The sequence below is a fragment of the Oncorhynchus tshawytscha genome, linkage group LG13, assembly GCF_018296145.1.
Source record: "Oncorhynchus tshawytscha isolate Ot180627B linkage group LG13, Otsh_v2.0, whole genome shotgun sequence".
Taxonomy (NCBI): domain Eukaryota; kingdom Metazoa; phylum Chordata; class Actinopteri; order Salmoniformes; family Salmonidae; genus Oncorhynchus; species Oncorhynchus tshawytscha.
This window is the reverse complement of record NC_056441.1, coordinates 65,926,181-65,953,999: the sequence shown is the minus strand read 5'-3', so window position 1 is coordinate 65,953,999 and position 27,819 is coordinate 65,926,181. Positions and strand designations below refer to the sequence as shown.

The window sequence follows — 27,819 nt, the reverse complement described above, 5'->3', positions numbered from 1 at the left end:
ATGGTAAGAGTGCCTGTGTAACTGTGTGTGTGATTGCGTGTGTGTGCGTGTGTGTGTGTGTGTGCACATGTCCTTATCCCTTTGTCTCTGATTGAGATTCAATTAGAAAACGTTTGAAAGTCTCCAGCAGATTTCAGCTAAAGATGATTCAATATTTATTGGAATTTCTTCAAACAGGGATTGAACAGAATATAATCTGTGTCTTTCTCCAGTACATAGAGTAGGGTCTGTCCATATCTTGATAAAGGTGCAGGAGGGATGGCTGCCGTTTTATGGGCACCTAACCAACTGCGCTTTTTTTTTTTTTGTACTGTTTGTAACTAATTTTGTACATAATGTTGCTGCTACCGTCTCTTATGACAGAAAAGAGCTTCTGGACATCAGAACGGCGTTTACTCACCGTGAACTGGACAAAGTAAATAAATGTAACGAGTCTGGTGCAAAGAATGTACTGCTTTGTCGAGACAAGGCCAACATCCCTGTCATCCGCGTTAAGAAAAGACAGAGAAAAATGGGGAGGAGGGCAGGTGAGTAGGTAAACCACAACTACCCTCCGTATTATAGGCCAACGTGCAATCATTGGAAAACAAACTGGACAATCTACGATTAAGACTATCCTACCAACAAGACATTAAAAACTGTAATATCTCCGAGACTTGGCTAAACGATAACATGGATAATATAGAACTGTCTGGCTTCTCCGTGCATCGGCAGGACAGAGCAGCTACGTCTGGTAAGACCAGGGGTGGGGGAGTGTGTCTATTTGTTAATAACTGCTGGTGTGCAATGTCTAATATTAAAGAAGTCTCAAGATATTGCTCGCCTGAGGTAGAGTACCTTATGATAAGCTATAGACCACACTATCTACCAAGAGAGGTGTCATCTATATTATTTACCACCACAAACCGATGCTGGGACTAAGAACGCTCTCAACGAGCTGTATAAGGCCATAAGCAAACAAGAAGATGCTCATCCAGAAGTGGCACTCCTAGAGGCCGAGGACTTTAATGCAGGGAAACTTAAATCTGTTTTACCTCATTTCTACCAGCATGTTAAACGTGCAATCAGAGGAAAAAAAACTCTAGACCACCTTTACTCCACACACAGAGACGCGTACAAAGCTCTTCCTCACCCTCTATTTGGCAAATCTGACCATAATTATATCCTCCTGATTCCTGCTCACAAGCAAAAACTAAAGCAGGAAGCACCAGTGACTCGGTCAATAAAGAAGTGGTCAGGTGACACAGATGCTAAGCCACAGGACTGTTTTGCTAGCACAGACTGGACTATGTTCCGTGATTCTTCCGATCGCATTGAAGAGTACACTACATCAGTCTCTGTCTTCATCAATAAGTGCAACAATGACGTTGTCCCCACAGTGACCATGCGTACATACCCCAACCAGAAGCCATGGATTACAGGCAACATCCGCACTGAGCTAAAGAGTAGAGCTGCCGGTTTCAAGGAGCGGGACACTAATTCGGACACTTATAAGAAATCCCGCTATGCCCTGTGATGAACCATCAAACAGGCGAAGCATCAATACAGGACTAAAGTTTAATCCTACCACAATGACTCTGATGCTCATTGAATGTGGCAGGGTTTGAAAACTATTACAGACTACAAAGGGAAACCCAGCGGCGAGCTGCCCAGTGACGGGAGCCTACCAGACGAGCTAAATGCCTTTTATGCTCGCTTTGTGGCAAGCAACACTGAAGCATGCATGAAAGCACCAGCTGTTCTGGACGACTGCGTGACCACGTTCTCCGTAGCCGATGTGAGCAAGTCCTCTAAGCAGGTCAACATTCACAAAGTCGCGGGGCTAGATGGATTACCAGGATATGTACTCAAAGTATGGGCGGACCAACTGGCAAGTGTCTTCACTGACATTTTCAACCTCTCCCTGACCAAGTCTGTAATACTTTCAAACAGACCACTATAGTCCCTGCCTAAATTGTTACCGCCTCGTAGCACTCACGTTAGCCATGAAGTGCTTTGAAAGGCTGGTCATGACTCACATCAATACCATCATGCCGGAAACCCTAGACCCACTCCAATTCGCATACTTCCCTAACAGATCCACAGGTGACGCAATCTCAATCGCACCCCCTACTTCCCTTTCCCACCTGGACAAAAGGAACACCTATGTGAGAATACTGTTCATTGACTACAGCTCAGCGTTCAACACCATAGTACCCACAAAGTTTATCACTAACCTAAGGACCCTGGGACTAAACACCTCCCTCTGCAACTGGATCCTGGACTTCCTGACAGGCCGCCCCTAGGTGGTAAAGGTAGGCAACAACACAACTGTCATGCTGATCCTCAACACGGGGGTCCCTCAGGGTTGTGTGCTTAGTCCCCTCCTGCACTCCCTGTTCACCCACGACTCCAACACCATCATTAAGTTTGCTTAACAAGTGGTAGGCCTGATCCCCGACAATGATAAGAGAGCATAAAGGGAAGGGGGTCAGAGACCTGGCCGTGTGGTGCCAGGACAACAACCTCTCCCTCAATGTGAGCAAGACAAAGGAGCTGATTGTGGACTATAGGAAAAGGAGGGCCGAACAGGCACCCACTAACATCGATGGGGCTGAATTGGAGTGGGCCGTGAGTTCGAAGTTCCTTGGTGTCCACATCACCAACAAACTATCATGGTTCAAAAACACCAAGACAGTTGTGAAGACGGCACGACAACACCTTTTCCCCCTCAGGAGATAAAGATTTGGCATGGGTCCCCAGATCCTCAAAAAGTTATACAGCTGCACCATCAAGAGCATCACCACCTGGTATGGCAACTGCTCGACCTCCGACCGTAAGGCGCAATAGAGGGAAGCGCGTACAGCCCAGTACTACACTGGGGCCAAACTTCATGACATCCAGGACCTATATACAAGGCCAGGGGTGGGCAATTCCAGTCCTCGAGGGCCTGATAGCTGGGGAAAAAGTGTGACACCTAACACACCTGACTCCAATAATCACCTAATCATGATCTTCAGTTTAGAATGCAATTTGATTAACCAGCTGTGTTTGGTAGGGACGGAGAAAAAGTGTGACACCAATCAGGCCCTCGAGGACTGGAGTTGCCCACCCCTGTACTAGGCGGTGTCAGAGGAAAGCCATCAAAATGGTCAAAAACTCCAGTCACCCAAGTCATAGACTGTTCTCTCTGCTACCGCACGGCAAGCGGTACCGGAGTGCCAAGTCTAGGACCAAAAGGCTCCTTCACAGCTTCTACCCCCAAGCCATAAGACAACAGAACAATTAATCAAATGGCCACCCGGACTATTTACATTGCCCCCCACCCCCTTTGTTTTTACACTGCTGCTACTCGCTGTTTAATATCTATGCATAGTCACTTTACAAATGACCTTGACTAACCTGTATCGCCGACTCGGTACCGGTACCCCCGTTTATAGCCTCGTTATTGTTAGGTCATTTTCTTCTGTTACTTTTTGATTTGATTTGATTTTTTACTTTATTTTATTTAGTAAATATTTTCTTAACTCTATTTCTTGAACTGCACTGTTGTTTAAGGGCTTGAAAGTAAGCATTTCACAGTAAACTCTACACCTGTCGTATTCAGCGCATGTGACGAATAAAGTTTGATTTGATTTGTAATGGCACCCTATTCTCTATATAGCGCACTTCTTTTATCCCAGGTCAAAAGTAGTACTGTACACTATATAGTTAATAGGGTGCCATTTAGGACATAGCCATTGAATCCAGTGTGGGGATAAAGGTGCGGAACTGTCCTTTATCTTTCATGAATAACTCATGTTGGTTTCCTCACCCTCAGTTTGACAGGCGTCCTCCTGCGAAGCCACTTCTCCCGTGGGCTAGATGGAGAGAAGGGGGCTGAGTCCTTGCTGTCAGCTTCCTGGGTCTTCACACTGTCGCATCGCATGAGCTGCATGAACACACACAAGCACACAAGCATGGACACACATACACAGTTCATTAATCCGCGCGTGCTTAGTCCACTCGGCATGATGGCACTTCTCAAACAGAATCCCTAGTCTACTTTTAGGCACCTGATGGACATTTATCAGTGGAGTGGCATACATACACTAGACAAAACAATTACATGGAATATTCATCCTCTGGTGCTTGAACACACTTGAGAGAGAATGAAACTAGGACTGTGATTATCTTGAGGCGTACACTGTCACAGCTGGTAACAGGAGCTCATTTGTCAAGAGGAAGATTCAGGCGTATTAACAGGCTAGCCTTTGGATGATTCGTTATGAAGTGGACTACATGTACATTTCATCTCAGAAGTTGAGAGAAAAGAACCTGTCTTTAGCCTAATCAATGTGCTGCCAGGCTAATGAAACAGCCAGGCTAATGATGTGTTTTCAAAGAGGAGAGGAGAGGAAAGGACAGGTCGCAATGAGAGAAGGAGTTTAACTCCATGACTGCATTAACGAGATCCTAGTTTAAGGTCCAACCTCTTATTACACAGCAATGATAAGAATAGGTCATTTTGATTTTACTTAATTCAAACTTGACCAGCCGTTAAGTATGGTACAGTAAGTAAATGAAAAGGGCAGTAGGTTTGTGTGAACCACTGGGAGTAAGTTTGTGCAAACCATTTTTAAAAAAAACGTTATTTAACCAGGTAGGCCAGTTGAGAACAAGTTCTCATTTACAACGGCGACCTGGCCAAGATCAAGCAAAGCGGTGCAACAAAAACAACAACGCAGAGTTACACATGGGATAAACAAACATACAGTCAATAACACAATAGAAAAATATGTATACAGTGTGTGCAAATGAAGTAAGGAGGTAAGGCAATAAATAGGCCATAGTGGTGGAGAAATTACCATTTAGCAATTAACAATGGAGTGATAGATGTGCAGAGGAGGATGTGCAAGTAGAAATACTGGTGTGCAAAAGAGCAGAAAAACAAAAACAATATGGGGATGAGGTAGGTAGTTGGATGGGCTATTTAAAGATGGGCTGTGTACAGCTGAGGTGATCGGTAAGCTGCTCTGACAGCTGACGCTTAAAGTTAGTGAGGGAGATATTGGTCTCCAACTTCAGTGATTTTTGCAATTTTCTGTTCCTGTCATTGGCTGCTGTGAACCTGAAGGAAAGGCGGACAAATGTGGAATTTGGCTTTGGGGATGACCAGTGAAATATATCTGCTGGAGCGTGTGCTACGGGTGGGTGTTGCTATGGTGACCAATGAGCTGAGAAAAGGTGGAGCTTTACCTAGCAAAGACTTATAGATGACCTGGAGCCAGTGGGTTTGGCGACGAATATGTAGCGAGGATCAGGCAACGAGAGCGTACATGTCGCAGTGGTGGGTAGTATATGGGGTTTTGGTGACAAATCGGATGGCACTGTGATAGACTACATCCAATTTGCTGAGTAGAATGTTGGAGGCTATTTTGTAAATGACATTGCCGAAGTCAAGGATCGGTAGGATAGTCAGTTTTACGAGGGTATGTTTGGCAGCATGAGTGAAGGATGCTTTGTTGCGAAATAGGAAGCAGATTCTAGATTTAATTTTGGATTAGAGATGCTTAATATGAGTCTGGAAGGGGAGTTTACAGTCTAGCCAGACACCTAGGTATTTATAGTTGTCCACATATTCTAAGTTAGAACCGTCCAGAGTAGTGATGCTAGTTGGGCAGGTGCGGGCAGTGATCGGTTGATGCTAGTGCAGTACGGCACAGGATGTTTTTGTGCTGGTCAAGGGCAGTCAAGTCTGGAGTGAATCAAGGGCAATATCTGATCTTAGTTCTACATTTTTTGAAAGGGGAATGCTTATTTAAGATGGCGAGGAAAGCACTTTTAAAGAACAACCGGGCTTCCTCTACTGACGGGATGAGGTCAATATCCTTCCAGGATACCCGGGCCAGGTCGATTAGAAAGGCCTGCTTGGCCTCCCAGGTGGCGCAGTGGTCTAAGGCACTGCATTCCAGTACTAGCTGTGCCACCAGAGACTCTGGGTTCGAGCCCCGGCTCTGTCACAGCCGGCTGCGACCGAGAGGTCCATGGGGCGACGCACAATTGGCCTAGCGTCGTCTGGGTTAGGGAGGGTTTGGCCGGTAGGGATATCCTTGTCTCATTGCACACTAGCGACTCCTGTGGCGGGCCGGGCACAGTGCACGCTAACCAGGTTGCCAGGTGCACGGTGTTTCCTCCGACACGTGTGTGGCTGGCTTCCGGGTTGGATGTGCGCTGTGTTAAGAAGCAGTGCAGCTTGGTTGGGTTTTGTTTCGGAGGAAGCATGGCTTTCGACCTTCGTCTCTCCCGAGCACGTACGGGAGTTGTAGCGATGAGACAAGATAGTAACTATTAACAATTGGATACCGCGAAATTGGGGAGAAAAAGGGGGGTAAAATTCATAATGGACGCAGGCAATGAGGCAGTGATCGTTGAGCTCCTGGTTGAAAAGAGCAGAGGTGTATTTAGAGGGCAGGTTAGTCAGGATGATATCTATGAGGGTGCCCATGTTTACAGATTTCCGTCTTACAATCTAGCTTAGATTGAGAATAAAAGGAGCAGATTTCTGGGAGTGGTAGGATAGACTCAAGGCATAACGTACCGCCAAGGGTATGGTAGGGTGCGAGTACAGTGGAGGTAAACCTAGGCATTGAGTGACGATGAGAGAGGTTGCATCTGGAGGCACAAGTTAGTTGAGGTCTCCGCATGTGTGGAGGGTGGGACAAAGGAGCTATCTAAGGCATGTTGAGTGAGACAAGGGGCTCCGCAGTAAAATAAAACAATGAGAGCTACCCTAAACAACAGTATACAAGGCATATTGACATTCGAGAGAGGCATAAAGCAATCACAGCTGCTGATTAGGAGAGCTAAGACAACAATGGGTAAGACAACAACAGGGTAAACAGCTAACGGGTAAGCAGCTAATAGGTAAACAGCTAACGGGTAAATGGCGATGAATGGCGATGAATGAGCAGAGAGGGTCAGTTAGCTACACACAGGGCCTGAGTTCGAGGCTAGGGCCAATAGATAAACAAAATGAAGTACCGTGTTAATGAACAGTCCAGCAGATATCAGCTGTGTAGCCGAGTGATCATAGGGTCCAATGAGCAGCAACATGAAACAGGGAGCCGTTCAGTAGTCGTTACTACGCTATGCGAGAGGGAGACAGGGCATTCAGAAAGCTAGCGGGCCGGGGCTAGCAGATGGGTCTTCACCGACATCCACGATACAGAGGCCGGTTGAGAGCACATCGGCCGAATTACGTCAGCAGACCAGTCGTGATGGATTGAGGTATTGTAGTTGGTGTACTTCGTTGGCTAGCAAGGGAGATGTGCCTAGCTCGAGGCTAACTGGTGCTTTCTTCTGGACAGGGGTGTTAGCCACAATAGCCATTCGGTAGTAGCTAGCTAGCTGCGATGATCTGGTGTAATGGTCCACTGTTTGTGTCAGGAATCCGGTGATGTAGTGGAGAAAAGCAGTCCGATATTCTCAGGGCTGATATCACGCTGTGCAGACTGGCAGTCATGCGATGAATACAACAGGACCTTACAGTGAAATGCTTACTGACGAGCCCCTAACCAACAATGCAGTTAAAACATTTTTTTAAATTGATAAGATTAAGAAATAAAAGTAACAAGTTATTAAAGAGCAGCAGTAAAATAACAATAGCGAGACTATATACAGGGCGGTACCGGTACAGAGTCAGTGTGCGGGGGCACCGGTTAGTTGAGGTAATATGTACCTGTAGGTAGAGTTATTAAAGTGACTATACATAGATCATAACAACAGAGAATAGCAGCGGTGTAAAAGAGGGGGGCAATGCAAATAGTCTGGGTAACCATTTTATTAGATGTTCAGGAGACTAGCCTTGGGGGTAGAAGCTGTTTAGAAGCCTCTTGGACCAAGACTTGGTGCTCCGGTACCACTGGTACTAGGGTGGCTGGAGTCTTTGACCATTTTTAGGGCCTTCCTCTGACACCGCCTGCTATAGAGGTCCTGGATGGCAGGAGGCTTGGCACCAGTGATGTACTGGGTTGTACGCACTACCCTCTGTAGTGCCTTGCGGTCGGAGGCTGAGCAGTTGTCATACCAGGCAGTGATGCAACCAGTCAGGATGCTCTCGATGGTGCAGCTGTAGAACCTTTTGAGGATCTGAGGACCTATGCCAAATCTTTTCAGTCTCCTGAGAGGGAACAGGTTTTGTCGTGCCCTCTTCACGACTGTCTTGGTGTGCTTTGACCATGTTAGTTTGTTGGTGATGTGGACACCAAGGAACTTGAAGCTCTCAACCTGCTCCACTGCAGCCCCGTTGATGAGAATGGGGGCGTGCTCGGCCCTCTTTTCCCTGTAGTCCACAATCATCTCCTTTGTCTTGATCACGTTGAGTGAGAGGTTGTTGTCCTGGCACCACACAGCCAGGTCTCTGACATCCTCCCTATAGGCTGTCTCGTCATTGATAAGACTGTTGTGTCATCAGCAAACTTAATGATGGTGTTGGAGTCGTGCCTGGCCGTGCAGTCATGAGTGAACAGGGAGTACAGGAGTGGACCGAGCACACACCCCTGAGGGGCCCCTGTGTTGAGGATCAGCGTGGCAGATGTGCTGTTACCTACACTTAACACCTGGGGGCGGCCCATCAGGAAGTACAGGATCCAGTTCAGAGGGAGGTGTTTAGTCACAGGGTCCTTAGCTGGTTAATTAGCTTTGAGAGCACTATGGTGTTGAACGCTGAGCTGTAGTCAATGAACAGCATTCTCACATAGGTGTTCCTTTTGTCCAGGTGGGAAAGGGCAGTTTGGGAGCAATAGAGATTTGATCATCTGTGGATCTGTTGGGGCAGTAATCAAATGGAGTGGGTTTAGGGTTTGTGGGATTATGGCGTTGATGTGAGCCATGACCAGCCTTTCAAAGCACTTCATGGCTACAGACGTGAGAGCTACGGGTCGGTAGTCATTTAGGCAGGTTACCTTAGTGTTCATGGGCACAGGCACTATCGTGGTCTGCGACAGGTAGCCAAGAGGTTGGAGCGTTGGACTAGTAACCGACATGTTTCAAGATCGAATCCCCGAGCTGACAAGGTAAAAATCTGTTGTTCTGCCCCTGAACAAGGCAGTTAACCCTATTCCTAGGCCGTCATTGGAAATAAGAATTTGTTCTTAACCGACTTGTCTAGTTAAATAAAGAAGAAAAAAAGAAAAAAAAACCATGTTGGTATTACAGACTCGGACAGGGAGAGGTTCAAAATGTCAGTGAAGACACTTGCCAGTTGGTCAGCGCATGCTCGCAGTACACGTCCTGGTAATCCATCTGGCCCTGCAGCCTTGTAAATGTTGACCTGTTTAAAGGTCTTACTCACATCGGCTGCGGAGAGCGCGATCACACAGTCTTCTGGAACAGCTGATGCTCTCATGCATGTTTCAGTGTTACTTGCCTCGAAGCGAACATAGAAGTAATTTAGCTCGTCTGGTAGGCTTGTGTCATTGGGCAGCTCTAGGCTGTGCTTCCCTTTGTAGTCTGTAATAGTTTTCAAGCCCTGCCACATCCGACGAGTGTGGGAGTACAATTCGATCTTAGCCCCGTATTGATGCTTTGTCTGTTTGATGGTTCGTCTGAGGGCATAGTGGGATTTCTTATAAGCTTCCGGGTTAGAGTCCCGCTCCTTGAAAGTGGCAGCTCTAGCCTTTAGCTCAGTGCGGATGTTGCCTGTAATCCATGACTTCTGGTTGGGGTATGTACGTACGGTCACTGTGGGGATGACGTCATTGATGCCTTGGACGTCATTATTTCCTTGGAAGCAGGAATCAGGAGGATAGAATTATGGTCAGATTTGCCAAATGGAGGGCGAGGGAGAGCTTTGCATGCACCTCTGTGTGTGGAGTATAGGTGGTCCAGAGTTATTTTTCCTCTGGTTGCACATTTAACATGCTAATAGAAATGAGGTAAAACGGATTTAAGTTTCCCTGCATTAAAGTCCCCGGCTACTAGGAGTGCTGCCTCTGGTTTAGCGTTTTCTTGTTTGCTTATGGCGCAATACAGCTCATTCAATGCTATTTTAGTGCCAGCCTCTTACTGTGGTGGTATGTAAACAGCTACGAAAAATACAGATGAAAACTCTCTTGGTAGATAGTGTGGTCTATGGCTTATCATGAGATACTCTACCTCAGGCGAGCAATAGCTTGAGACTTCCTTAGATATTGTGCACGAGCTGATATTTATAAAAATACATAGCCCACCGCCCCTTGTCTTACCAGATGCCGCTGTTCTATCCTGGTGGTACAGAGTATTTTGTATTTGTATTTTTTTTTATTTCACCTTTAACCAGGTAGGCCAGTTGAGAACAAGTTCTCATTTACAACTGCGACCTGGCCAAGATAAAGCACAGCAGTGCAACAAAAACAACAGCACAGAGTTACACATAAACAAACGTACAGTCAATAACACAAAAGAAAATAAAAATAGAAAGATCTATGTACAGTGTGCGCAAATGTGAAAGAGTAGGGAGGTAGGCAATAAATAGGCCATAGAGGCGAAAATAATGACAATTTAGCATTAATACTACAGTGATATATGTACAGACAATGATGTGCAAGTAGAGATATTGGGGTGGAAAAGAGCAAGAGGCTAAGTAATAATATGGGGATGAGGTAGTCGGGTGTGCTATTTACAGATTGACTGTGTAAAGGTACAGTGATCGGTAAGCTGCTCTGACAGCTGATGCTTAAAGTTAGAGAGGGAGATATGACTCCAGCTTCAGAGATTTTTGCAATTTGTTCCAGTCATTGGCAGCAGAGAACTGGAAGGAAAGCAGCCAAAGAAAGTGTTGGCTTTGGGGATGACCAGTGCAATATACCTGCTGGAGTGCGTGCTACTGGTGGGTGTTCAGTTGAAGAGCATGCATTTAGTTTTACTAGCATCTAAGAGCAGTTGGAGGCCACGGAAGGAGTGTTGTATGGCATTGAAGCTCGTTTGGAGGGTTGTTAGCACAGTGTCCAAAGAAGGGCCAGATGTATACAGAATGGTGTCGTCTGCAAAGAGGTGGATCAGAGAATCACCAGCAGCAAGAGCGACATCATTGATATATACAGAAAAAAGAGTCGGCCCAAGAATTGAGCCCTGTGGCACCACCATAGAGACCGCCAGAGGTCTGGACAACAGGCCCTCCGATTTGACACACTGAACTCTATCTGAGAAGAAGTTGGTGAACCAGGCGAGGCAGTCATTTGAGATGCCAAGGCTATTGAGTCTGCCGATAAGAATGTGGTGATTGACCGAGTCAAAAGACTTGGCAAGGTCGATGAAGATGGCTGCACAGTACTGGCTGGCGGTTTATGATATCGTTTAGGACCTAAAGCGTGGCTGAGGTGCACCCATGACCAGCTCGGAAACCAGATTGCATCGTGGAGAAGGTATGGTGGGATTCGAAATGGTCGGTGATCTGTTTATTAACTTGACTTTCGAAGATTTTAGAAAGGCAGGGCAGGATGGATATAGGTCTTTAACAGTTTGGGTCTAAGGTGTCACCCCCTTTGAAGAAGGGGATGACCACGGCAGCTTTCCAATCTTTGGGGATCTCAGACGATACGAAAGAGAGGTTGAATAGGCTAGTAATAGGTGTTGCAACAATTTTGGCAGATAATTTTAGAAAGAGAGTGTCCAGATTGTCTAGCCCAGCTGATTTGTAGGGATCCAGATTTTGTAGCTCTTTCAGAACATCAACTGTTTGGATTTGGGTGAAGCAGGGGGGTGGGGGTTGGGCAAGTTGCTGCAGGGGTGCTGAGGTGTTGGCCGGGTTAGGGGTAGCCAGGTGGAAAGCACGGCCAGCCGTGAAAAAATGCTTATTGAAATGATCGATTATCATATATTTATCGGTGGTGATAGTGTTTCCTATCCTCAGTGCAGTGGGAGGAGCTGGGAGGAGGTGCTCTTATTCTCTCTCTTATTAAACATTTTGGAATTAGTGCTACAGGAAGTATAACCAGCCAGCTGTATGTTGATAGTGTCGTTGTTCAGCCACGACTCCGTGAAGCATAAGATATTACATTTTGAATGTCCCGTTGGTAGTTTAATCTTGTTGGTAGTCATCGATTTTATTCTCCAAAGATGACATGTTTGCTAGTAGAATGGTAGGAAGTAGGGGTTTATTCGATCGGCTATGAATTCTCAGAAGGCCTCGTCTTCACGCAAATTACGGGGATCTGGGCCTGTTCCCGATAAAACAGTATATTGTTCGCGTCGGGCTCGTCAGACTAGTTAAAGGCAAAAAAGGATTCTGCCAGTCCGTGGTGAGTAATCGCAGTCCTGATGTCCAGAAGTTATTTTTGGTAGAGACGTAGTGCACTATATAGGGAATAAGGTGCCATTTTAGACACAACCCCTTACTGTACTGGGTGGCTGCTCTGGTCTCTTTTCATTGCTCTTTAATTACCAAGTTAAAAGGCTGTCAGTGGTCAGGATGGGTTTTAATAGGTCATGACACCCTGGCTGGTTTTAATCACTCTGTGAGGGTCTGAGGACACCTTGAACAAGATAAACATAATACAAGCGCACACAAACACCTAGTTACATTTGACATTTTAGTAATTTAGCAAATGCTCTTATCCAGAGGGACTTACAGCAGCAATTAGGGTCAAGTGCCTTGCTCAAGGGCACATGGACAGATTTTTCACCATGTCAGTTCGGGGATTCAAAACAGCAACCTTTCGGTTACAGGCCAAATCTTTTAACAGATAGGCTACCTGCTGCTCATATGCATGCAAGCACACATAACCACAATCCACAGCACAAATAATAGTATACATGATCTGAATTCCAGTCTCAATAGTCAGGACACAGACGCACATACATATAGGGGGGGTGTTACCTGTCGGAGCACAAACGCAGCTACATCAGTGGACTCCCAGTAGGAGGCATGGAAGAGATGAGGCAGTGCCACAGTGGGGAAGGAGGTCAGCACGTCTGGACAATACAGAGAATAGTCCAACCTCTTAGAGCCCCACCAGCTACTGGAAACTGAGGCAGACGTGCACGCACGCACGCACACACACACACACACACACACACACACACACACACAGAGGAAGAGAGAGAAACACAGAAGGGAGATAATTAACACAGGCATATCAAGATAAGGTTTTCTTCGAGTTATTTAAAGTGATTTGTGGGTACTAATTGGTATTATTCATCTGGTCTTTTAGCCACTGCAGTATTAGATTTGCAATAGAAGTAGGTTAATGTGAGGTAAAATCTGGAGAGGCAAAGTTGGGTCTCATGAGTCTGGCTATATCTACCCACCATAGATAATTGATTAAATAATGTACAAAGCGTAGCCCGAATGTGACCTTTTGTTCTGATTGCTAATAAGCAGTCTCCACCCCCTTCTCTCTCTCTCTATGCCCCCCTCTCTCTATGTATCTTTCCCTCTTGTTCTCTCTCCACCCCCTTCTCTCTCTCTCTCTCTCTATGCCCCCCTCTCTCTCTATGTATCTTTCTCTCTCTTTCCCTCTTGTTCTCTCTCCACCTCTTTCTCTCTCTCTATCTTTATCTCTCCCGTGCCCTCTATCTCTTGCCTTTCTCTCCCTCTCTGCCTGTCTCTCTTTTGTTCTCTCTCCCACTCACTGTTGGTGATGATACTACTCATCCGGCCAACAGAGCAGAAGGATGTCTCACTGTCCATGCTGGACACACTGGCCCTGCGCCCTCCTCCTCCCCTCCCACTGTCTGTTTCAGGGGAAGGGGGCACGGTCGGGGCACCAGGACTGGGCTCTGCCTCCAGGAACACCTCTGGGTGGCTCTGGATACCATCAGCTAGAGAGTGAGGGGGAGAGGGGGAGAGAGAGAAAGAGAGAGAAAGAGATATAGGTAGAAAGAGTTAGAGAGAGGGAGAGGGAGTTCAATTAAATAACAATGAACTAGTAACGTTCTCTGTGAATCAATACTGTTACATGGTCTAATAGGAGAGTATGTAGTATTGGCTTGTTCTGTGTGTCCCAAAGGAAGGCCTTGGACACACACATTGTCAGGTAATTAGGTTGGGCTTGTAATGATCCAGTGATTGTGACCGATGGTGATGACCAATCAACATACCCAACCCCAGGAGCTGAGAGAGAGAGGTCAGTGAGGGAAACTGTTAACAACTACACTACAGCCCAGATGGCCCTAGTTACTCATCACCTTTAACCCTGTATGTTTGGATGGATGTGTTTGTTTTGTCCCCCCACTGTACAGGCATTATTTGCTCTGTAGACCTGTAGATGGAAGGAAGAAACTTCTTTTTGCCCTGTGATATATACTGTATGGTTGTATCAGAGAACATGGAAATAAAGGCAAGTCTCTAAGCGACATGGCATAGTAGTAGCAGATCACATAAATAATATAATTCTTAGAGAGACAAGTGACCACTCCTTCTGTTTAATTATACTTTTATGTTGAACTTCACAGGAGCCTCTCTGGAATAAAGAAGGAGGGAGAGAGGGCAAGAGAAAGAGTGATGAAGAGAAAAGAGAGAGACAGATAGACTACAAGGGAAATGTGTCATTTCCAAGACATGTTGAGGCCAATGTATTTTCTCTTCATCCAACTCAACTCAACTGTTCATTCTACTTGTATTTGTTCTTTTCCCCTTATTTTAGAAAGAGTTGTAATCCCTTTTCTTCTACTTCCTTTTCATTCTATATGTCTGTAATAGCTTGACAATATGTTACCCGTTTCAGGAAACTAGGTGTATGTCACGAGTCACTACCCCACTACCTACCTTTTTTTTTAAATCAAAATGTTTTTTGGGGGCAGAAATGCCTTCTCAAACACGTGAACTTTCATGTGCCTTCATAACAAACATGCATGCCATCTGTAAATACAAATAAAATGGTTAAATAACGAGCCTAGTTGGTTAAGCCACAGAAAAAGCCAGCAACCTTCCCGCTACCCATGATTGGCTGAGATAATGAGTGGGCTGGACAAGCTGAGAGATGAGTTTGGATTGGTCTGCCATATAGCATGCTTCTGTCTATTTGAGCTGGTCAGTTTGTGTAGGTAATCCTGTCTAATGCAGCTTTTTTTATGTATAGCATAGTAAAAGTTAAGAAAAGACTCAACTATGTAAGTATCCATTTCAATAGAACGTCACTGCAACAACTGTTTCAGAGCACTCTTGTCTGAGTGTCACCTTCTGACCTTAGTTCCTTTGTTTTGTCTTTGTTTTAGTATGGTCAGGGTGTGAGTTGGGGTGGGCAGTCTATGTTTGTGTTTCTATGTTGGTTTTTGAGTTTGGCCTGGTATGGTTCTCAATCAGAGGCAGGTGTCGTTAGTTGTCTCTGATTGAGAATCATACTTAGGTAGCCTTTTTCCACCTGTGTTTGGTGGGTGTTTATTTTCTGTTTTGTGGTTCATCACAAGACAGGACTGTTTCGTTTGTTCGTTCTTCCTAGTTGTTATTTTGTTTAGTGTTCAGTTTTGATTATATTAAAAATCATGAACAATTACCACGCTGCACCTTGGTCCTCACCTTATTCCACCAACGATGGCCATTACACTGAGTGTGCCAGAGGGCAGAATAACTGATGAATTTACGAACGCTCAACACCGGTTGAATATGGCCGGTGTCAGTAAACGTTGGCAAAAAAGTGTAATTAAATTGTTACCAGGAGCATAATTACATTATCTATTTCTGATATTGCTACTATGCAAGTAGCCATTTACAATTAATATTTTTGGCAACTTTTAATTCACTACATTCCGAAAGAAAATAATGTACTTTTTACTCCATTCATTTTCCCTGACACCCAAAAGTACTCATTACATTTTAACAGGAAAATTGTCCAATTCACACACTTATCAAGACAACATCCCTGGTCATCCCTACTGCATCTGATCTGGCGGACTCACTAAACACAAATGCTTCATTTGTAAATGATGTCTGAGTGTTGGAGAATGCCCCTGGATATCGGTTTGCTTAATATAAGGAATTTGAAATTATGGTTTATACTTTTACTTTTGATACATAAGTTTAAAAAAAAAAATTTTTTTTTTTTTTTTTTTGTGCATTTTCCAATTAAGAACATTCAAAACAAAAGTGAAAAGATATTAGACAACGATAGGACAAGGTGACAGTAACAGACGAGCGTAACAAAAATAAATAAATAATAATAATATTAAACAAACATACAATAAGAAAAAAAGTCTAGATGGGGTGATATAGAGCTGATGGAGGATATTAAACTGGATCAGTCTGTATCTGGAGTTTAATGTGGATGTAACACCTCCCTGCATAGGTCACTCCATAGACCTTCATCAAGATCAACACCCAGATCTTTTTCCCATCTAAGTCGGGGTTTATCTAGCCCAGGCAGTGTTAGTCCTGACATAAGAGCATCGTATACACGGGAAATGGTCTTGAACAGTGGTTGGTCTGTGTGGCAGAGTTGTTCAATAGGTGACATCTTAAGTAGGTTCCATTGTCCCTTGAGAGTCACCCTAATAAAGTTTTGTAGTTGTAGGTAGCTAAAGAAGTCCCTGTTAGGCAAGTGGTATTTCTGTTTCAGCTGATCAAAAGACATAAGAACTCCCTCCTCGTAACAATGTTCCAGAAGAGTGATCCCCTTATCAGACCATGGTCTAAAGTTACTATTCTGGAAAAACATAGGGATCAATCTATTGTTCCATAAAGGGGTTTTAGGGGAAAGGAAAACCTCTCGTCCAAACAGCTCATGCAGTTTGCACCATGCCAGGACAGAATGTATGATTAAAGGGTTGTCTGTGATGGTTTTTATAGATTTTCTGTCCCATTTGTAAAACAATTCTGCCCCAGTGTCATCATTTGCCTCAAGCTTTTCAATGTTCAACCATGAGGGAGAGGGACCATTGTCAAACCTCTGAGCCAGAAACCTAGACTGTGCAGCCCAGTAGTACATTCTAAAATTGGGGAGGTTTAAGCCCCCTTGACTGTAATCAAGGGTCAGTTTATCCAGGCCAACCCTAGGGGTTTTGCTGTGCCAGATAAACCGTCTGGTCAGCTTGTCGAGAGAGGAAAAAAATGCTGCGGGAACAGGGATAGGGAGAGATTGAAACAGATATAGAAATCTGGGCAGGACATTCATTTTAATTACATTGATTCTACCCAGTAGAGTGAGAGGTAAGTCCATCCATTTACAAAGGTCAACCTCCACCTTTTGCAACAAACTGGCCAGATTGAGTTTATAGAGGTTTTTCAGATTACCATCCACCATTATGCCCAAATATGTGAAGCCCATAGGCGACCATCTAAAAGGAAACTTGTGCTTGATGGTATGATGGTCAAAGACAGACAACGGTAAGATTTTGCTTTTATCAAAATTGACCTTATATATCCAGAGAAAGAACTATAACACTGTAGTAGGATCTGCAAGTGAGAGAGGGAGTGTTCAGGTTTTGTTAGAAATAAGATAAGGTCGTCTGCAAAGAGTGATAATTTATGGGTATGGGGGCCCACCTCAAACCATGTATGTCAGGGCACGTTCTAATAGCCTCAGCCAACGAGATGGCGAGGGCAAAGAGGTGGGGGCTAATTGGGCAACCTTGTCTGTTCCCCCTATAAAGAGGGAAAGAGGAGGAAGTAATCCCATTGGTAGCAATCCTAGCTTTAGGAGATTTGTAGAGTGATTTTATCAAATTTACAAACACGGTACCTAAACCGAACTTTTCCAAGATGCGAAAGAGGTATGGCCATTCAACCCTATCAAAGGCCTTTTCAGCGTCGAGGGAGACTGCGACACTAGGTATTTTGTTTTTGTTAGCAAGGTGAATTATATCAAAGAACCTTCTGAGATTATTGGAGGACAATCTATTAATTATGAAGCCAGTCTGATCTGGGTTGACCAACAGGGGAAGACATGACTCCAGTCTCTTAGATAGCATCTTGGTGACCAGTTTACAATCTGTGTTAAGGAGAGAGATTGGTCTATAGGAGGCGCACTTTAGCGGGTTTTTCCCTTTCTTGTGGATTACAGTAATCACTGCTTGAGAGAAGGACTCTGGAAAGCAGTTGTCTTCTCTGGCTTTTTTAAGTACCTCCATAAGGTAGGGGACCAACAGCTCCCTAAATTCTTTATAGAACTCTGGAGGGAAGCCATCCTCCCCAGGAGATTTATTAGAAGGTAAGGATTTAATGGCCTCCAACAATTCAGGAACTGAGAAGTGTTCATTCAGGCGCTCGCTGTCTTCCCCTGACAGGCATGGGAGGTTGAGAGAGGAGAGAAAGGAGTCGATCTCTGATAGATCATCGTTTGATTGGGAAGTGTAGAGGTCTTCATAGTATTTCTTAAAAGTATTATTAATTTCAGTAGGGTCGAAAGATATCTCATTAGTAAGAGTTTCTATGGCATTAATTGTCCTCTTACTTTCCTCTGCTTTCAGTTGCCATGCCAATACTTTGTGAGCTTTCTCTCCAAGCTCGTAATAACGCTGTTTTGATTTAGTGATGGCCCTCTCAGCGTGATATGTGTTCAGAATATTATATTAAAGTTTTTTATTTACCAAAAGCCTGTATAGATCTTTAGTCGGGCCTCTTTGGTAGGTTTTCTCTAGCTCTGAGATTTCAGATTCAAGGGCACTCAGTTCCGCACCGTGTTTTCTCTTCAGCCCTTTAGTATAGGAAATAATCTGTCCCCTCAGATAGGCCTTCAATGTGTCCCAAAGAATGAAGCTGTCAGGAGCAGAGGGTTTGTTTGTCAAAGTAAAAATATTGATCTGCTCTTTGATGAATGCACAACATTCAGGATGCTTTAGGAGTGTAGAATTTAGTCTCCATCTATATGCTCCATTTACCTTGGTAGGAATGGAGATTGATAATACCAGAGGAGAATGGTCACGAAGCAATCTGGGGAGATACTCGACATCTAACACTCTATGAAACAGTTGTGTCGAATGTAAAAAGTTATCTATGCATGTGTGTGTCTTGTGTGGGTGTGAATAAAAAGAGTAGTCCCTATCCTGTGGGTGCAACTTGTTGGGGAATAATCAGAATTGGTGGGTAACATAGATAAGATGTTTTATATTCATCATATGCTTATGAGTTATTTCTCATAAGAATGTATTTTGTTGTACTATAGTGGTGGCCATTGGCAGTTATCTGTTCTATGTCAAGACTAAGTTGCATGGGCCGCAGAGAGGGGAGAGGTCAAGGGGTCATCATGTGTAAACATATCTTTTGCTCTTTTGCTCCACTGTGTCTGTGTGCCAGTCACTCCATACTTTTCCCATCGGGGAAAGGAGGATGGCAGTGTCTGGAATCATTCTATGCTCCCTCTTTGTTGACCTATAGGGTCACTCTCCTCTCCGTGAGTTTGTCCAGGATTGGTTGTATTTAGAATTGGTTCTATCTAAATGACAATTTGATATATATCATAGGGTGGGGGTAATGTCTTGGTACCATTTTGTACCAAGGATGAGATAAGAGCTTTGTTTAGGAGACCAAACTGAACGATAATTTATAGCCAACTCTGTCTGACTAGGGGATATTCCTCTGAAGTAAAGTCTTTCTTTGTGTAAGTTCCTAAGACCTGTGTTTTGTCATGTCGTCTATGGGGGTGGATCTTTGCTATAAAGGATCCCATTTGCCATTATGTTGGGACTCTCAACTTTTCATTAGAGATACTGAACTGATACTGAACTGTTGAAAGTCAAAATGCTATTGCAAAAGTTGAATTATTATTAAAGGTGAAGATTAAGCATAACTCTGACTGGTGTGTGATTTGCTCTCTCATCATTTGGTAATTAAGGAAATTTTCACGACAAACTGTCTCCAGATATCTAGTAAATTGAGATCTTTCATGAATGACATGGTGAAAAAAAAAACCTGCCAGAGGGATCAGAGATGGTGTTGTTGACGCAGAAGGGGATGTGTCTACTTATCAAAATTGCAGTTCCTCTTGCTTTGGAGTTAAAAGAGGATGCAAAAACTTGTCCTACCCATTCCCTCTTCAATTTCTTGTGTTCACTGGCTGTAAGATGTGTTTCTTGTAAAAACACAATGTCATACTTTAATTTCTTAAGGTATGTATAGACTCTTTTCCTTTTAATCTGGCTGTTAAGACCTTTTACGTTGAATGTGACATATTTTAGTGGATTAAGCATAGGTTGGGTTTCAAATATGTAACTGAATAGAAATCTATCATATGCAGATAATTAGGAAATGTTTCAACTTTGGTTTGAGCACAAAAGTGACCTGTGTGTCTCTTTAGGAAGGAGACAATAAACATAGAAAAAAGGAAGAAAAAACTAATAAAAATCCCACCCACCCCGATCAGACTAAAACAACAACAACACCCACTTATTGCTTCGCCCAGTAGATATGAACTAAACCAAAATATACTCTCCTGTAAATGTAATAGAACTCACCCCGGAAAGATACGGTTAGTTGAAAATGTACAAATCAATTATAGTGACCGGGAGATACCAGCAGTTCAATCCGGATAAGAGAAAACAAACCCCCAGAGAGACCGTCCTGGTTCAGACGTTGCATCTTATCCCCCAGAGAGACCGTCCTGGTTCAGACGTTGTTCAGTTCTTTGAGAAAAGTGTGCACTTCTCCCGGTGTGTTGAAGAGATGGCTTCGGCCTTTGTAATGGGTGGATGCGCAGGGTGGATGCGCAGGGTGGATGCGCAGGGTGGATGAGGTAGCCGGTGATGTTCTTCTCCTTCAGTGCTTTGGCGGCAGGTCTGAACTGCTTGCGACGTCTGGCGAGATCCGTGCTCATATCTGGGAAAAGGCTGACCCTCTTTCCATCGATGGTGATGTCCCCTTTGGCTCTTGCGAGTTGCAGTATCTTCTCTCTGTCTTGGAAACGGAGGAACCTGATCAGGACGGCTCGTGGGGGCTCATCTGGCCGGGGTTTCGGCGCTGATGTTCTGTGGGCGCGTTCGATTTCCAGCGGCTTGGTGAAGTTGATTATGCCTAGGACCTCCGGGATCCATTGAGTGAAGAAACGGACCGGGTCACGGCCCTCGCTGTCCTCTTTCAATCCCACCACACGGATATTACTACATCTACTCTGGTTCTCCATCTAATCTACCTTGTTTTTGAGGTAGGCATCAAATCAAATCAAATCAAATTTATTTATATAGCCCTTCGTACATCAGCTGATATCTCAAAGTGCTGTACAGAAACCCAGCCTAAAACCCCCAACAGCAAGCAATGCAGGTGTAGAAGCATTGTCCTTTTGCAGTTGTATCAAGACCTGGTCATGTCTAGCGATGGTATCTTCAACTGTGCTAATGCGCAACTCTGCCTCAGTCGTTCTCAAAAGGAGATCATTCATGGAGGATTTCAGGTTGTCAATGGAAGAATGGAGTTGAGACGATTTCTTATCAATTTTCAGAGAAAGACCTCTGTACCCATCCTGAATTTCCCGGAGGAGAGTAGCCAGCATGTCAGCAGGCTCGCAAGAGGCTGCTGAGAGCAACAGTCTGGAACTGTCATCTGAGTTATGAGGGCTAATGCTAATCTTGCTAGTTGTAGCGTTATCGTTATCTTGGGATTCAACAACGTTTTGGTCGTCCTTCTTGCCTCTCGGTCGGAGGTCCATGGCTCTTTGGGAAGGTAAGGACTTGACAATTTATCAGCCGATGTTAGAATATTGTTTCAACGTTGTTATTTAGGTAAAAATAGAATAACTTTGAAGAGCTCGGTTTGTCAACGTCTGCTCAGCTCCGCGGCATCACGTGCTCCCCTACATAAGTAAATTTATAGCAATTCCATGTACTTGTGATACTTACTTTTTAAAACCAAATACTTTAAGACTTTTACTCAAGTAGTATTTTAGTAGGTGACTTTTACTTGAGTAATTTTCTATTAAGGTATCTTTACTTTTACTAAAGTATGACAATTTAGTACTTTTTCCACCACTGGATGTGGCTGGGGCTTATAGCATTTCTTTCACATGACCCATCAATGTAGACAAGTGTGTCTGGGTAAGCATCATCTAATATTTATAAAATATTTTTATCTGGACATTTTCTGTTTACCTGGAATTTTTCCTTATTGTAGGCTACTACTTTTACCACTTTTAGTCTTAATCTTTACTACACTACTCACTGTTTCGCACATGAGATGGGTGGGGCTGGCTTAAGAGGGTGTGAATAATGCTGAATGGGTGTTGACAAAGGAGAGCTCTCCAGTAGGTACCAAAACATTCAAAGGCCATTTTCTCAAAAGTGAGTTTAAAAGTTGATCAACTTTCAAAGCAGAATTACTTTCCCATTGTACCTCAAAAATGCAGTGTATGATAACATTTGGTAGCTCTGAGTCTATACTTTTATCCAAAGTTTAAAAAAAATGTGGCTACATAAGACCGATTTCAGCCGGTTGGTCACATACATGTATGCTTTCTTTCTCTGGCAGTATGATAACTAGGGCTCAGGCCTGGTTGGCATGGTTACAGTTCAGTGTTACAGTACAGTGTTGTTGTTTATAGTAATACAATCTGTAGTATAGGCTATCTGAGTGCATTAATATTGTTCCAATCAATTCTCCAGCTCTGGCAACATTATCATTAGCCTTCTGTAACATCTATGCCATGGTGTACTGTACTGTAGACAGAAAGAGGGAGGGGAAGGACAAAGACAGTGAATTGAATGTAAATTTTAAAAAATAAAAAAGAATTGACATAACAATATCCATAAAAGCAACCCCATAACAATATCCAACTTGGTATCTCCCAAATGGCACCCTATTCACTATATAGTCCACTACTTTTGATCAAGGTCGTGGTCAAAAGTAATGCACTATAGGGAATAGGGTCCCATTTGAGATGCAGACACAGTCTGTTGTCGGTCTGTCTTCTGTCTCAGTTATATGTAAGACACTTGCCGTATAGCATGGTGATCTCTCTCATTACATTTAACATTGACTGACTGTTCCTCTGAAAGGAACAGACAGTCTGAGTGTCTGCCTGGGAAACATTTCATTGAGTGGCTGCCTGAATGTCTGCCTGGAGAACTTTCCATTAAGCACAGCCATATTTAAGGGCAGGTCTGTGTGTGTATAATGTATGTGTGTGTGTGTGTGTCTGTGAGAAGATGTGTGCATGCATTTGTCATCCATGTATGTGGATTTTTGTATTTGTATTTTTGTATGTGTGTGTGATTACTGGTTACCGAGCAGTGAATTACTGGATGCCACAGATGTAGAGGGTGGACCAGACCCTGTTTGATTACATGTTACTTTTCTGCTCTTTTGCACACCAATATCTCTACCTGTACATGACCATCTGATCATTTATCACTCCGGTGTTAATCTGCAAAATTGTAACTATTCGTCTACCTCCTCATGCCTTTTGCACACATTGTATATAGACTCCCCCTTTGTTTTCTACTGTGTTATTGACTTGTTAATTTGTTTATTCCGTGTGTAACTCTGTGTTGTCTGCTCACACTGCTATGCTTTATCTTGGCCAGGTCGCAGTTGTAAATGAGAACTTGTTCTCAACTAGCCTACCTGGTTAAATAAAGGTGAAATAAAATAAAATAAATAAAAAATGTTCTCAGCAGGATATGTCCTCTCCATGTTGAACCAGCGGAACCATCAGTAGTGAGGATTTTCATTTTTACATTATGAAAGGGCCAGTAGAACACAAAGGCTGGATGATTTCTATTATGGGCAGCAGGGGGGAGAGGATGAGGGGGGAACTGTTTGAGAGAGCAGCATGGATGGTAGGATCTGGAGATACACAATGAGAGCATGTTCCTGTATCAGAATGCTAAACAGGGAGCAGTGCATCTCCACTTCTACTGGTCATCTGTTAGAGGACCCCCGTTTGTATTCCTTTATATAACCAGCTATCTATGGAGAGGCAATTTGTGTGTTGGATGCTTGTTTTCATGATGCTTCTGTGTTTATGTGTGTGTGTGTGTGTGTGTGTGTGTGTGTGTGTGTGTGTGTGTGTGTGTGTGTGTGTGTGTGTGTGTGTGTGTGTGTGTGTGTGTGTGTGTGTGTGTGTGTGTGTGTATGTATAAGTGTGTATTTACTATATCTAATTATATTCCTGTGTGTTTGCATGTCTGCATATCAAAATATGTTATTGTGAGCCATCATCTATCAGCTCGGTCCTTAAAGGATGTCTACTTTCAATAAAAACCATTCCAGTGAGGTTAACTCTTTGTGTTGCTGCCGCTGTGACCTTTAGTGGGCGTTTAAACAAAGCATCGGATGCTTCTCCACGCTATCCGGCTGTCAGTCTAATTTCCACCGTCTGTAAGGGACTGGCAGCCGCAGCGGAATACCAATTCCAGGCCGCTTTCCCAGGCAGGCGTGTGGGGGAATCAGGTGGAGCTAATACAGGCCTGCGGTTATGGTGGCCAAAAAAAAACAACAGTTTGGACTGGTCTTTTTAAAGGCATGGGGAAAGGTGCCATGGATGGTCACATACATCTTGATAGTGTCACACAGGGCTAAGTCAATGTTGGAAAATAAACAATCAGCATACTAGAGTGTGTGTGTCTATGGGAGAGTGAAAATAGTGTTTTGTTGTATGGCAATTGGTGTAAAAATGTGACTATGTGTGACAGGTATTTTCTTTCATCTGTTGTATCCTTTCACGTGCGCGTACGCAAGCACATGCTTGAACACACGTGCACGCACACACACACACCAGAGTTTCCGTTACATTGTATAAAAAAATGAAAAGCTCATAAATAAAACTGCTGCTGCCCAATTGCCCGGGAGAAAAAAAAAAAATCCCATTGTAAAATAATGCATTTGATCCTATTCATTGTAGGAAATACCAGTCGATGGAAATACATTTGACCAGTCATCCTTATCTATAGGTTCATTTGCATCATTTTGTAGAATTAAATTGGCGCTTGGTTGATTTTGTTAGTCGTTATGTTTATCACATGAGCCCAGCACACAGATACAGAGCCTACAGTATCCGCAGAAATCTGTCAGCTAGCGCGGGAGCTGCTGCTACAGCTTCTCAAAAAGCTCATGTTGCTGCTGGTGTGAAACATATGCTTTTATAAGCCCAATCATTGCTTAACAATTCTAAATGCAATCGTGTGTTAAAAACTGTTTTGATGGCCACGATTAAAAAGAGCTACTAAAAATAGCTTTATTTCCCAATTGGTAAATGAAGCGCACTTACCATTCTCCATTCAAGTGCATATAAGAAACAGTAGGGAGGCTTCAGTGCATTACACAACACTTTGGAGGCAGTAAGCATTTTGAAAACATATACTTAACTGTTTGAAACCTAAATGTTTTACTTTATATTATGAGGCATGTCTTACCTTTCTTCAAAGTAAAATAAGACCATAGAATTGTGAAGACAATTATTTTATAAAGACTTCAATATGCCATTGAAACCAGTAGCATAATTCTCTCATGTTTTCAAATAAACTTTGCTTCTTTGTCCAGTAGCCAAAGGCACAATGCTGGTCATATTAGCAACCCATGCTAGTTATTGCATCTTTAGATCTCCCCTTTTCAAAATTTCATTGCATTCTTGAGTTGTATGTTCTGTTATGAATAACCATCATCTAAATGTGATTTCTGTCATTCTGAGCATCGTTACGCACCCAATGCATATGGGTCTGGTAAATTTCTCAAATATTCTTTAAATTAAAATGCTGCAAGTCAATATTTTGGCACCACATTCTACTAACGCACACACAAACAAAGGGGCGGCAGGTAGCCTAGCGGTTAAAGCATTGGACTTGTAACCGAAAGGTTGAAAGATCGAATCCCCGAGCCGACAAGGTAAAAATCTGTCGTTCTGCCCCTGAACAAGGCAGTTAACCCCCTGTTTCTAGGCCGTCATTGAAAATAAGAATTTGTTCTTAACTTGACCTGCCTAGTCAAATAAATGTAAAAAACACACACTCAATCAATTATCTGCTATCTTTAATGAGCCCTGTTACTTCTACTCTCAGTGGAGCCCTCATCCTCTGTCACTTCAGTGTTGTGGGAACTTTGTCTTTCACAGCACACTGCACACAGACAGGGGACACTGACTGTGACGCACTCTCTGTAGAGAGAAAGAAACACCACCAGGATTTTAATGATGTGTGCTGGAGGAGAAACAGAGGTTGAGAGTCTGACAGAGAGAGAGTGATGGATGAGTGGGAGATGAGAGAAAGACAGAATCTTCTGAATGTTGGTGACTGTCATATAATGCAAAATATAAAATAAAATATTTGAAAGAAAATAAGACTGCGGGTGAAACAGAGAGGGATAAAGAGGGTCAGATGCTTGAGTTTCATGTTCTGAGAGAGAGAGAGAGAGAGAGAGAGAGAAAGAGGCAGGAGGTAGAGAGAGAGAGAGAGAGAAATTGGGAGAAATATGACAATATCTGAGGGGAGGTAATCACAGGGAGGTAGGAGAGGGGTGAGAGGAGAGGGCAGGGGGGGGGTAGGAGAAGGGGGAGAGAAGAGGGCAGGGGGTAGGAGAGGGGTGAGAGAAGAGGACAGGGGGTAGGAGAGGGGTGAGAGGAGAGGGGTGAGAGAAGAGGGCAGGGGTAGGAGAGGGGTGAGAGAAGAGGGCAGGGGGTAGGAGAAGGGGGAGAAGAGGGCAGGGGGGGGGGTAGGAAAGGGGTGAGAGAAGAGGACAGGGGTAGGAGAGGGGTGAGAGAAGAGGGCAGGGGGTAGGAGAGGGGTGAGAGAAGAGGGCAGGGGGGTAGGAGAGGGGTGAGGACAGAGGCGTAGGGAGCTACCAGGAGAACCAGGAGATCGATTAGGGACCACAACACCACTATCAGTATGGAGGGTCTGAGCTATAGATAGGGATTACGGAGAATGAAAGCACCAAGGTTGTGGTGGACAGGGGACCGAAGGAGGAGATTTTCAGGATTATACTGTGGCCTTCACTACACCCCAGATTCAAAGGTATACTGTTCTCTCTCTCTGTGTGTGTGTGTATGTGTGTGTGTACGTGTGTGTGTGTGTGCGTGTAGAATATTGCTGCCGTGCAATGCAAGGACTGAACTCTCCCTGTGCGATATGAAAGACATAACCATACAAACTCAGAAGTTGACAGCTCGAAAGCATTAGCTGTTTATCTATTACAGTACCAGATGATCCTCATTCACATCCAGCTCTAAGCTCAGTCAACAGAAACACAACCAAACAGAAAGCATATTTTCTCTGTATTTACTGCCCTTCGTCACAATAAAGCTTCCACAATGTGGATGGGTATTGATGGTAGAGCCTTACCCATGGGAGTAGGATTTGATCGCTTCTCCATGTCATCATCGCTTTAACTAATTACCACATTATAGCACCAAGGGAAATGAGTGGGGTGTTTCAGTGTGTGTGTGTGCCTGCGTATGCGCGTGTGTGTGCCTGCATGGGTGTGTTTTCATTTAACTCATAATTTGACAGCCTCTGAGCCTGATCAATAGATTTAGTGGTGTAATTAAAACTCAGTAAAGCTGTGAGAGACTGTGGCTGTGTCCCAAATGGCACCCTATTCCCTATATAGAGCACTGTTTGTGCACTGCTTGTGCTCTATATAGAGAATAGGATACCATTTGGGAGGCAGACTGTGAGAGTGTGAAAGTCTTGCACAACACCAGTCTCTCAAACTACTGATGCACCATGAGACTCCTCCCCTCTAATCAAACATCATGTTTTCTAACTGAGAGGGACTTCTGAATATGATCACACATATTGTGAGTAAGCAGTTTCCTAATATGGGGAGTTGCTAACATATCATTTGCTGTTGTTGATGTTGCTGTGACATTATTGTAATTTTTTGTGGTTACTTCACAAAGTAGGTTAATTTGAAAATTTTAGGTCTGTGGCACTCCCTTATGAACCATAAGTAAGCAGTGTCCGAGCCAGAATGTTCCATAGGGCAGGAGCCTTTCTCCTGTTTCGGTAGCGTGAAGCAGCTTGATG

General features: G+C 43.9%; 1 protein-coding gene across 2 annotated transcripts in view; it reads right to left on the bottom strand.

Moving 5' to 3' along the window:
* Positions 1 to 27,819, bottom strand: part of LOC112266134 (membrane-associated phosphatidylinositol transfer protein 3-like) — a 130,604-nt gene that overhangs the window by 27,894 nt on the left and 74,891 nt on the right. For both annotated transcript variants that reach the window (XM_042296207.1, XM_042296208.1), the window contains exons 11-13: positions 13,573 to 13,761; positions 12,818 to 12,966; positions 3,794 to 3,910 (exon numbers count right to left, since the gene is read on the bottom strand). In XM_042296207.1, coding sequence (XP_042152141.1) covers positions 3,794 to 3,910; positions 12,818 to 12,966; positions 13,573 to 13,761 — 455 coding nt within the window. The remainder of the gene's footprint in view (positions 1 to 3,793; positions 3,911 to 12,817; positions 12,967 to 13,572; positions 13,762 to 27,819) is intronic.